At 32.8% G+C, this 13,243-nt stretch overlaps 2 protein-coding genes across 2 annotated transcripts in view; both read left to right on the forward strand.

The window, feature by feature from the left end:
• LOC104705032 (replication protein A 70 kDa DNA-binding subunit B-like) overlaps positions 1-1,420 on the forward strand; it is a 3,721-nt gene extending 2,301 nt beyond the window's left edge. The window contains exons 8-12 of the mRNA XM_010421026.1: positions 52-205; positions 274-397; positions 487-699; positions 921-977; positions 1,325-1,420. Coding sequence (XP_010419328.1) covers positions 52-205; positions 274-397; positions 487-699; positions 921-977; positions 1,325-1,420 — 644 coding nt within the window. The remainder of the gene's footprint in view (positions 1-51; positions 206-273; positions 398-486; positions 700-920; positions 978-1,324) is intronic.
• LOC104781311 (PYK10-binding protein 1) overlaps positions 12,753-13,243 on the forward strand; it is a 1,969-nt gene continuing 1,478 nt past the window's right edge. Inside the window, exons 1-2 of the mRNA XM_010505951.1 lie at positions 12,753-12,848; positions 12,936-13,167. Coding sequence (XP_010504253.1) covers positions 12,967-13,167 — 201 coding nt within the window. The 5' untranslated portion in view covers positions 12,753-12,848; positions 12,936-12,966. The remainder of the gene's footprint in view (positions 12,849-12,935; positions 13,168-13,243) is intronic.

The following is a 13,243-nucleotide window of genomic DNA, read 5'->3' on the forward strand; positions in this document are numbered from 1 at the left end:
ATTGATTGTAGGTTGGTAAGGTTAAGCTGATATGTACTATTTACACCATAGACTGTGACTGGGCGTGGTACTACATTGCATGTAAAAAGTGTAATAAGAAGGTTTCCGAGGTGAAGTCTACTACTAATGGAAATGCATCTGTTACAAAGAAACATAAGTGGCAGTGTGATACTTGCCATGCACAAGTGACTAATATCTTAGCAAGGTATTAAAGCAAACTACTCATATCCTTAATATGTAATCCATTATCACTCTAATACATAAATCGTTTAGGTTCAAAACACATGTCAAGGTGATGGATCAAACAGGACAGATGAAATTAATGCTTTTCGATAGCCCAGCTGCTGAGATTGTTGGTTGTACCGCTAACATTCTAATTGAAGGACCCTTTGATGAGGTAATATGTATTTAGTTAGACAATTGTTCTTTAGCTGTGTAAAATGTGATAAATATTTAAAGGGCTATCAAAAAAAATAATCTTTACAGATGGAAGATCCAAAAAATTTGCCAGCAGCTATCAGGAATTTGGTTGGGAAAACTTACCAGTTTCTGGTAAGCATTGAAAACGACAACTTGTGGAATGAGTTGGATACATACAAGGTTTCAAAAGTTCTTTCCAAGGATGGTACTAACGATGATGATGTGACTGAGCTGTCTCATAGTGGAGATAATCCAACTGATGATAGCACCAATGATCAGGTATGGACAATTTAACATTATCTTATAATATGATTTTGTAAAATTTAGTTGATTGAATCTCTGTTTAGGTAACCCTACTACTTACAAGTAGTGAAGAAGCCTCTGAGTCTACCACTCCTTCTTCCAAGCGATAACCCGGTGATTCAAATGTTCCTCTAGATAATGCTTCTGCTACCAAGAAACTTTGTTTGGATCACATCAAGGTTGTCAACATAAAACAGGAGAAGCTCACAAAGGGTGAGATTATGGCACAGGCAAAGACGGCTACTGCAGGGATGGTAGAAGGAGGCAATGGGACTACTTACAAGAAGAAGTGAGAGAATGAATCGGTCATTGGATCATTGGAATTTTAAGTTTTAATTTTCTTTCAAGCACTAAATAAAGGATCCTATTCTTTGGAATCCATCGAGAATAATAATTGCTATTGGTTTTCCTTTGTTGTTGTTGTTGGCCTTACAACTTAATAAAATTATTACAAGGCATATTTGGTTTATTAAATTTTTGGAATGAGACCATTTTCGAACTTTCCGGATTGAGTTTTATTATAACCCATTATAAATGTGAATGTTATATACCGTTGGGAAATTGTTATATCTCTATCNTCAAGGTTGTCAACATAAAACAGGAGAAGCTCACAAAGGGTGAGATTATGGCACAGGCAAAGACGGCTACTGCAGGGATGGTAGAAGGAGGCAATGGGACTACTTACAAGAAGAAGTGAGAGAATGAATCGGTCATTGGATCATTGGAATTTTAAGTTTTAATTTTCTTTCAAGCACTAAATAAAGGATCCTATTCTTTGGAATCCATCGAGAATAATAATTGCTATTGGTTTTCCTTTGTTGTTGTTGTTGGCCTTACAACTTAATAAAATTATTACAAGGCATATTTGGTTTATTAAATTTTTGGAATGAGACCATTTTCGAACTTTCCGGATTGAGTTTTATTATAACCCATTATAAATGTGAATGTTATATACCGTTGGGAAATTGTTATATCTCTATCTAGGTAGAACATTTATAACTTATATATACAACTAAATCTTTTGAAAACATTTTCAACCATAAAAAATTATAGTTTAATTATTATAAACAACAAATTTTAACATTATTATTATTACTATAGAATGGTTACTAATATTATAAAAGCATAATAATAATATTTTATCTGCATATTTTCCTAGGTTTATATGATAATGAAAATATAGGCTTACGTTAATATGAGAAAATTGTACCTTACAATATCTACAAAAAATTTGATGAATTTTCTCAAATAAATACTATACCATATTTGTATCAATATAGTCTAAAGAAAAAATGGAATACTCTTAAATATATGATATATAAAATAACTTAAATGAAAATATTATTACGATTTCAGAAACAAGAAAATCACTAACAAGACATCGAAAATCTTTCCATACTATGATTTTATTTATGTCTACATCGATATGATCCTCAATTACAGAAACTTATTCCTTCATTTACGTTCAAAATGCATATAGGATTTGTTAGTTATTCCTTCAACTATTTTTAATGAGATAGATAGCAAGAAAAAAGAAAGTGATGGATGAGGAACAAGAGAGATTTGTCATGAAATGGATTTGATTGTGGAAATCGACAGAGTAAGAGGAAGTGTCCTACTGAGCCTACTACCAGTGATAACGTGTTCGTGAATGAGAATTCTCATGCTACTTAAGAAAAAGTTGATAGTGTCAATGTGAAAGGGATTTTTGGAAGGCTTTTTACAGATTTAACTAATTTATCTCCTGTTCCTCTAGAAGAATCAATCTATCCAACAAGAAACAGGGGTACTCCAAAAAATATAGGTACACATGAGAATTGGTGTTTTCCTCAAATCTTTTATTTTGTATGAGAATTGTGTATCATAAAAGGTTGTCACTCTTCTGGCAATGCAATTCTGTCATGCAGGAAAAGAGGATCTTGAAGATCAAAACAACAATTTCTCACCAATAACAATCCGACAAAGTTTTGGTTCAGTCAATAACAGCAGAGAAAAGTTATCAACCTGTTCCTATTTGGATGGATCTTATTTGCAAAACAGCAGTAGTGTAACCCCATCTTCAACGTGTATGTTTCCTACTGTATCTGTTACAAAACATGTTATTGTCTTTGAATCTTATTTTAGCAATATAATAAGCATTTACAATCGATAGGTGAAGGAGTGGCAATAAACTGTGTTGAGAACTACACACCTCAAGATAAACCAATCATATGCAGATCCTGGTGATGTAGATTTCTTATCCTCCATTCGTAGCAGTTCTAAGAAAGGTAAAAGTCAGTCATTATTGGATTAAATTTCCAATGTATATGCTCATTACACTAACCTCATTTCTAATAATGATATTGTTTGATTCACCAAACAGTAACCAGTTCCGTAGCAGAAGCATCTAATCTCTCTCTGGTGAATATACGACAATCCTATTGTCCACTAGGAACAACCGATCTTATTGAAGATCTAAGAAATGAAGCTATCAAGTGTAAGTAAATAATACCATGTTTATTAAGATTACCACGTTCCCAAACTTAGCTGCCTAAACTTTTTCCTCATCACCAGCAACTTTTGAAGAGGAAACACACACGACCCCTGTTACATTGACCAGAGAAAAGTCATCATTAATTACGAATCTGTTTGAGACTTCAGAAAGTACTATTGTTGACGGTAATCTATTTGGGACTTCAGAAAGTACTATTGTTGATGGTATGTTTAATAACATTCTTTACTTAAATTTCTATAATTTTAGTAAATGGGAAACTGATTATAATATTTTTTCACCAGATGTTATATCAACAACTAAAGCCAGAAGATCAAGTTGTCAAAGCCAAAACAAACGTACTTCAAAACAGGTTTTAGAAGACATTACAAACCAACCTGATAGAATTAGAAGACATAAGCCAAGCTGGCCAACACCAAGTAAGAGTACAAAACCTGGAAAATATTTAAACAGTTAAGAGTTAGTATTATTAATTATTATTCAAACATCTACATACTAACGATGCAAAACTTTGAAACATTCAGATGTACCAGTAGGAAATGTAGTTAAACAACCACTCAAAAAACAAAAAAAAATTATTCCACATTTGGTGGAGTATATGGAAAACACCAATTATGCTTCTTCAACCGAAGGTAAGCTGTCTGAGATTGTTTAATAATTAATTATGCGACCTCATCTATTTCACTACTAACTATATTACGATAATAGGTGAGGATCATTCAGATTATGAACATGAATTCGATGTAGTAGTCAAGAAGACACTGTTTCAGAAACTTCACTGTCTAGCAGTGAGATCACAATAGAAACAGATGTTGCATTTACGGTAAAAAAGAAACGACGTAAAGGTTTCAGTGTAAAATCATTATCTTCTGGTGGCACGTCAATATCTAATTCAAAGGGTAAATCTTCGGCTCGAAAAAGACAAAAAGGTATTATTCGTAAAAGTACAAATCTGATTTTATTTAACTTAGTGGTTTATATTAAATTATATTTCAATTTGACTTTTGTAGGGCATGAAAGTGAATATTTAGATCATGGTGATCCAACATACAAGTGTAGTTACTTTGAATCTATGATGTGGTATGATGAGCGACTAAACAAACGAAGAAGAACAAAAAAACCAAAATTCTCCCTCTGTTGTTTACAAGGAACTGTAAAGATACCCTTCCTAAAAGAAGCACCAGAGCTAATGAGAGAATTACTTAGTAAGGATGATGCACTAAGTAGGCATTTTAGAGAGAATATCAGAGCATACAATATGCTTTTTGCATTTACTTCTCTTGGTGGTCAAGTCGATCGATCCATTGAGAAGGGAAAATGTCCTAAGCAATTCCAGCTACATGGCCAAAATTTTCACAAAATTGGAAGTATGAAGCCAGAAGATGGAGATTACGCCAAGTTTTCACAGCTATATATAGTAGATACTGAGAATGAGATTGAAAACAGATCAACTATAATGAGGTATGAAACGATCAACATTCAACTTTTATTTTTTTCTACAACTGTATCCTTCACAATAGGTACTACTGTGTTTTAACAGCCTTCTACTGATAAACGGTTTTTTTTTTAATGAAATTTATGGACAACAAGGGTAAAAAATTCGTGAGTGTCAAAGAGAGGAATAATATAAGAAAGGAGCTCATCGCTAAACTTATTAAGATGCTGGATGAAGTAAATCCTTATGTTGATGCATTTAGACAAGCGAAAGATAAGTTTGCTGCTAATGAAGAAGATAAATTTCATATGCGCATCATTAGTGATCGTGTAGGTTAGGATGGGAGAACATATTCTATGCCAACAACAGCAGAAGTTGCTGCTTTGATTCCTGGTGATTTTCGCCCTGAGATGCCTGGACGTGATATAGTTGTACAAGAAAAGAATTATGGAAAGCTACAAAGAATAAGTGAAGTGCATGTTTCTTACTTGGCACTACAATACCCTCTTATTTTTCCCTATGGTGAAGATGGTTTCAGAATTGGAATAGAGAAAGGGTTTAGAGGTGACAACCCAGATACAAAAAATAAGTTTATTAGTATGAGACAATGGTTTGCTTTCAGAATCCAGGAAAGAGAGAATGAAGCTCAAACTCTCCTAAGGTCTAAGCGTCTATTCCAACAGTTCTTAGTAGATGCATACACGAGTCTGGAATCAAACAGGTTGAAGTATATAAAATTTAACCAGTCTAATCTAAGATGTGATAATTATGCATCTCTGGAAGTTGCGGCCGAAAGTGGAAACTATAACATGGAGGAGCAAGGGAAGCAAGTTCGAATACCAGCTTCTTTCACCGGTTGACCTCGTTATATGTTGCAGGGTTATTATGATGCCATGACTACATGTAAACAGTATGGTTTTCCCGACTTATTCATTAAATTTACATGTAATCCCAAGTGGCCAGAAATTACAAGGTACTTGAAGAAGAGGATACTGAGTTCAGATGATAGACCAGACATTATGTGCAGGATATTCAAGATAAAACTTGATTCTCTTATCAAAGACTTAACAGAAAAACATCTTTTAGGGAAGACTACATCTGGTGAGTTTTTTTTATGCTTTATTTTGATATTATTTGTATTTAATTTACTATCATAATGTTTTAAATTAATGCAGCAATGTACATTGTTGAATTCCAGAAAAGAGGACTTCCTCATGCCCATATCTTTCTATTCATGGATCAAAGTTGTAAATTGCCAACAAGCGATGCCATTAACAAGATAATCTCTGCTGAGATTCCAGATAAAGATGAAGATCCAGAACTATATGAAGTTATAAAGGATTGCATGATCCACGGACCATGTGGTGCGGCGAATCCAAACTCACCATGTATGGTTGATGGAAAATGCTCAAAGTTTTTTCCTAAGGAGTATGTTGAAGATACTACTATTGGCAAAGATGGATATCCAGTATATAGAAGGAGAGCATCTACGGTTTTTGTAGAGAAGAATGGAATAAAGTGTGAGAACAGATATGTTGTTCCTTACAATCGTATCCTATCATTGCGTTATCGGGCTCACATCAATGTTGAGTGGTGCAACCAATCAGGTTCTATCAAATACTTATTTAATTATATTAACAAGGGACAAGATCGTGTAGCTTTTGTGATAGAACCTACAAAAAAAACCTACTTCAAACGATAATGGTGTCACCAATATTAGTAACAACTCAACGGACACAGGATGTGGTGATGTTTCTTCCTCTATAAATCCCGAAGAGAAGAAAAAAGATGAAGTAAAAAATTGGTTTGATTGCAGGTATTTTTAAAATCCTTCACTACTCAATTCGAAGAATATACACTATTTAGATATTGTGTTGTAAAAATCTGAAAGTTGATTTCATTTTCTGTAGATATGTTTCAGCTTCTGAAGCAGCTTGTAGGCTTTTTAAATTTCCAATACAATATAGAAGTATACCAGTAATGAAACTTCCATTCCATCAACCAGGAAAACAACCAGTTTTTACAAAGGCAAATATAATCTTGAAGATGTTTTGGAAAGAAGAGCTAATGTAGATTCTATGTTCATGGCCTACCTCAAATTGAATCAGGTTTGTGAATTTGCTAGGCAGTTCACTTATGCTGAAATTCCTAAATATTTCACTTGGTATGAAAAAAAAAACTATGGAAGCTTAGGGAGAGAGGTTTTTCTATAGGAATGATTAATTATGTTCCACATAAGATAGAAGCAGAATATTACATGAGAATCCTTCTTGGTATAGTCACTGGTCCTAAAAGTGATGAAGATATTAAAACTTATAGAGGTGTTGTGTATGACACATACAAAAAAGCATGTTGGGCGCGTGGTATTTTGGAAGATGATCAAGCCTATATAGATAGTATTATTGAAGCAAGTCAGTGGTTTTTTGGACCTCAACTGCGCAATTTATTCACTATGATGTTGTTAGATGGTTGTTTATCAAGACCAGAACATGTGTGGGATAAAACTTGGGAAGTATTATCAGAAGACATTGAGTACAAGAAAAGAGAACAATACAATAATCCAGGTTTGGTATCATTTAAACATCTTACAGTTTTTAATTTCAAAAAAAGACATTTAAGCAAGTTTTATTTTCGTAAAATAGTTAAGTGACTGATATCTAATTATTATGTGCAGAATTGAATTTAACGGATGATGAGAAGAAAAATTATACTCTCCATGAGATTGAAGAACTAATGTTAAGCAATGGTGGAACTCTAAAAACATTTGACGAGATGCCTAAGCCAACTGACATAGATGTTGATCATTCCAACCGTCTCATTACAGAACAGAAGAACTACGATCGTGATTATTTGAAATCAAAACATGATGAGTGGGTAAATAAGATGACATCAGAACAAAGAGCAATATATGATAAGATCATGGGGGCTGTTCTGAAAGACAATGGAGGAGTGTTTTTTGTATATGGCTTTGGAGGAACAGGGAAAACTTTGTTGTGGAAAACTCTGTCTGCTGCTGTTAGATATAGGGGATTGATAGCAATTAATGTTGCATCAAGCGGTATTGCGTCTTTGTTGTTGGAGGGTGGGAGGACTGCACATTCAAGGTTCTGTATCCCTATTAACCCTAATGATTTTACAATGTGTAATATCAATCCTAATTCAGATCTTACTAACATGTTGAAAGAAACTTCTCTTATCATATGGGATGAAGCACCAGTGATGAGCAAATATTGTTTTGAGAATTTGGATAGGAGTTTGTCAGATATTATGAGAAACAATGATAATAAGCCGTTTGGTGGAAAGGTTGTTGTCTTTGGAGGTGATTTCAGACAAGTTCTCCCAGTTATCAACGGTGCTGGTAGGGCTCAGATTGTTCTAGCGTCTTTAAATTCATCATATCTCTGGGAGCATTGTAAGGTTCTAACTTTGACAAAGAACATGCGTCTTATGTCAAATGGAGTGTCGGAGAACGAAGCAGAAAATATCAAGGAGTTTTCTGATTGGATATTAGCTGTTGGTGATGGGAAAATTGCTGAGCCTAATGATAGGGAAGCTCTAATTGATATTCCAGATGAATTTCTAATCAAAAATGTTGATGATCCTATAGATGCTATAAGCAGAGTCGTGTATGGAAATTTGGAAATGTTGCAAGAGGAAAAAGATCCCAAATTTTTTCAAAGCAGAGCTATCTTATGTCCAACAAATAGCGATGTTCACACTATAAATGAAAGATTGCTTGAAAAGCTCGAAGGTTAGTATATACTAAACACTTCCTTATTTTACTTTGTTTGACATCTTTTACATATTGATTATATCTATGTCTATACAGGAGAAGAAATGGTCTACTTAAGTGCTGATAGTATTGACCCTCAGGATATCGAATCTTTAAACAATCCAGTCTTCAGTTCTGATTTTTTGAATAGTATCAGACTATCTGGATTGCCAAACCATAGGCTACGGCTCAAGATAGGTGCTCCTGTTATGTTATGGAGGAATATTGATCCTAAAGGTGCTTTATGCAATGGTACTAGATTGCAGATTACTCAGATGGGGAACAATGTTCTGGAAGCTTGCGTTATTACAGGGGATAGAGTTGGAGACAAAGTTTTGATTCCAAAAGTCATGATAAAACCATCAGACACTAAATTGCCTTTCAGGATGAGGAGAAGGCAATTTCCATTGGTTGTGGCTTTTGCAATTATNGAATTTCTAATCAAAAATGTTGATGATCCTATAGATGCTATAAGCAGAGTCGTGTATGGAAATTTGGAAATGTTGCAAGAGGAAAAAGATCCCAAATTTTTTCAAAGCAGAGCTATCTTATGTCCAACAAATAGCGATGTTCACACTATAAATGAAAGATTGCTTGAAAAGCTCGAAGGTTAGTATATACTAAACACTTCCTTATTTTACTTTGTTTGACATCTTTTACATATTGATTATATCTATGTCTATACAGGAGAAGAAATGGTCTACTTAAGTGCTGATAGTATTGACCCTCAGGATATCGAATCTTTAAACAATCCAGTCTTCAGTTCTGATTTTTTGAATAGTATCAGACTATCTGGATTGCCAAACCATAGGCTACGGCTCAAGATAGGTGCTCCTGTTATGTTATGGAGGAATATTGATCCTAAAGGTGCTTTATGCAATGGTACTAGATTGCAGATTACTCAGATGGGGAACAATGTTCTGGAAGCTTGCGTTATTACAGGGGATAGAGTTGGAGACAAAGTTTTGATTCCAAAAGTCATGATAAAACCATCAGACACTAAATTGCCTTTCAGGATGAGGAGAAGGCAATTTCCATTGGTTGTGGCTTTTGCAATTATTATAAACAAGAGTCAAGGACAATCACTAGAAGAAGTTGGATTGTTTCTTCCTCGACCAGTGTTCTCTCATGGACAGCTATATGTAGCGTTGTCAAGGGTTACATCTAAGAAGGGTTTAAGAGTTCTTATAGTGGATAAAGAAGGGGAGCCCAAAACGCAAACAATGAATGTTGTCTTCAAAGAAATATTTCAGAATCTTTGAAAATAATGATGGATGGTGAGTTCTCAATATTTTTTAAAAATATTGACAAGCAATATATCTATATTTATATCTATATATTATTCAGAAATATCTCTATATAATCTCTGTATGTTATGTAAAATTCTTTTTAGGTTTTTGAAGGGACCAACAAGTGGAAAAGATTTTAGGAGTTACCATATCGTGCTCAACCGACTCATACAAGGAACCATGTTTGGCTACAGGTTTATGAAACTGCTTAAAAACATTTCCGGTATTTTATTATTTCTGTTGGATTTACATTCTGGAATCAAATCTTATCATAATAAAGTTTTCATAGTTTTATTCATGTTAAATAAATTCATGTATATAATAATGCAGTAGTTAGTGTTCTAGAAAACTAACCTTTCAAAACTAAGGTCAAAACGAATTTTGTTAATTATGATGAATCTTATAGAATTTGGCTCAGCAATATTATGTGATGTCAAACAGGTCATCTACAAATAATATAGCAGGCAGTTAGTATTTCAGTAGACAAAATCAATTACATTTGGGGGGGGTAGAAATTAGCAATATTTTTCGAATACAGAGAGAGACCTTTTAATAATAAATTAGCAATATTGATAATAAATTAGCAATATTGATAAGAAATTAGCAATATTCTTAGAAATTATGAATCTATAAACAATTTATTACGATCAACGATCATCAAATTAACCAGGAAACTATAAAAAAAACAGAGATAAATCGATGAATACAGAGAGAGACCTCCGCAAGACATGGCTCCCGATTCATCGATCTTAGGTACAAACGCATCCAAAGGCAAGATGTTAACAGCGTGATGAAAGTCTCGAAGGCTGAAGTTTCCAGTAGGTGTATAGGCAAATTTCACCTGCTAGAGCCTTAAAAAAATATGTGAAAAACCACACACAACCACTAAAGCAGAAGGAAACAAACGATCAATGACGGAGAATATAACCTGGTCGTTTCCAGAAATTCGATCTTTCAGGATATAACATAAACCGATCTGGTTGTAATTTTTATCTGTAACAATCAATGATTCCCCCGAATTAGAAAGACAACAAAAAGTTAGTAACACCATAGATTACTTATTTGAATCTTGAAGTGCTAATTACATAATGAAAGCTATACCGGTGATATGATTGGTAAATACTACGAGTATTGGGCAGATGTTGTCTCCGCTACATGAAAAAATCAACACAATTTCAGATTGACTAAGGCTCTTAGATTGGTCGTAAACGATATAAACGATTTTCTGTATTATACATCCTACTATTAATCGGGATTAAACAAAATCTATAACATCATCAAGTAAAAAATCCAGAGGATTAGATCTTCACAGCCAAAGATAGTAGAAATCATACAAGTACAAATGATATATAAAGATTTAGAAGCATCTTACCCAGATGATCGATTGCTTGAAGGAGTCAACTAATTTAAAGAAAAAATCATACTTCACTTGATTAATTGCTGATAGATAGCCGATTAAAACAAAATGGAAAAGCACCACTTTTTCACAACAATCGTTATCTGACCCTTGAATAGCTCTCCAAAAAACAGATTTATGGAAAGATTAAAAGGATACAGATTGAAATAGAGAACTAATTTTCTGGAATCAACATGAAAAGTTTGACGAAGTTGATTGATCAGAGATGTTCAGCTTTAAGAAAAAAAAGAAAAAAAAAAGGAAAGTGTCGTTTCCTATCTAGATTCCAGACAAAAATTGTCAGTTTACATTTGGAAAAAAAACAAAAACAAAAAGCAGGCCCTTCAAATTCTTCATATAAACATGCCTAATCTGGCTCAATATGAAATGGAATTTAAACGTAACCTAATAGATATACATGCTAATATTTTCTCATAAATGTCAATATATGATCACTATTATTTCGAAATCAAGATATCAATAGCAATTACATGTTTTTAAAAGTATAGAGATGATTAGTTAATAAAATTATAACAAAATTAAATTTAATAAAATAAAATTATAATTTAAAATTGTGTTGACTACAATAATGTGTTACATAATTTAAACATATCACTTACGAAACGAATAATATATATTTATATCTAAAACATTATACACTTTAAATTAGTCTACTGAAAAATATACTATTAAGCCATTTTACATCCTTAGTAAAACTAAATATTTTTAAAAATGTTGGAACTTATTTTAATATATATAAGTCTATCAATTTGACTTTATTAGTTTTCAAAATTTTAAAAATAATAATAAATCGTTCCGCTGTGTACTACGGGTTCAAATCTAGTTTCTTAAATATTTGGCTAGATATGTATCTTGATTCATTATTATATGTTTTCAATGAGATATGAGATTTTAATTTGAATGGATAATATAGATTACAATTAGTATTTCTATTTCCTCCATTGGTTCTGAATTTCTCTCAATCAAATCTTCACTATTCTCTGTTTTTTTTTTTTCATCGGCAACCAATCAGACTCCTAGTAAAGGTCACTAATTCCACAATTCAAACTTATAAAAATGCAACTTGAACCCTTTACTAATTATTCGTGCATAATACAATTGATATACGACCCTATGATTTTAATTTTTTCTAATAATATAATCGATATCTCTTTTTTTGTCTCTCTCTATTTGTATCAATTGGTGAATACTCTCTCTGTAAATTTTATACTATATGATGTCTGATGCTAATCTTATATGCCATAGTTTAAACAAATATTAACGTATTTTTTTTTTGGTTAATTAAATATAATATATATAAATATTAACGTATTGCGGATACATTCCTTTAAAATACATAGTTATATATTTTCCTGGACCCATGCGTAAACACGTTATCTTAGGTTATGACCAAATATAGAAAGGAAAAAAACTCCAAATATAAAAGAATATTATTTGGAAAATTATAAGAATATGAGTTGGTCAAAAAAAATTTAAGCGTAATAATATTTTTAAGCGTTTTTGATAAAAACATTTTAATATTCCTCGTGGATCACGAATTTATAGACTAATATTATTTAGAATTGTAGGAATTAATTAATAGCCTATATCCGGATCTAAGAAATCAATAAATATCTTGATATTATTTAAATTATTTATTGGTCAATTATATTGGCTTATTCGAAGAGGTCAATAAATTGACACTTCAATTCATCACTAATCACCACTCTCTCTCTTTGAAGGTCAGCTCTCTTTCCTCTCTATCTCTTGTGATAATATAATTTTGTAAATTTTAGCTAATAGTTGAAGTTAACAATTTGTTTTCGCAGTTACTCGTAATATTAGTAAAAAGCAAAAAAGATGGCTCAAAAGGTGGAAGCACAAGGAGGGAAAGGAGGCAACCAATGGGACGATGGATCGGGACATGATGCCGTAACCAAGATTCAGGTCGGAGCAGGTGCACTCGGCATTCAATACGTTCAGTTCAACTATGTCAAGAACGGAAAAACTGAAGAAGCTCCTCTTCGCGGTATCAAAGGCCGTGTTATCCCAGCTGATCCGGTTTCTATACCTTTTCCTTCCCGTTGACATTTTTTAATTTTGTTATATATTTAGCTTCTTTTTTTTTTTTTTTTTT

The sequence above is a fragment of the Camelina sativa genome, chromosome 1 (genome assembly GCF_000633955.1).
Source record: "Camelina sativa cultivar DH55 chromosome 1, Cs, whole genome shotgun sequence".
Lineage (NCBI taxonomy): Eukaryota > Viridiplantae > Streptophyta > Magnoliopsida > Brassicales > Brassicaceae > Camelina > Camelina sativa.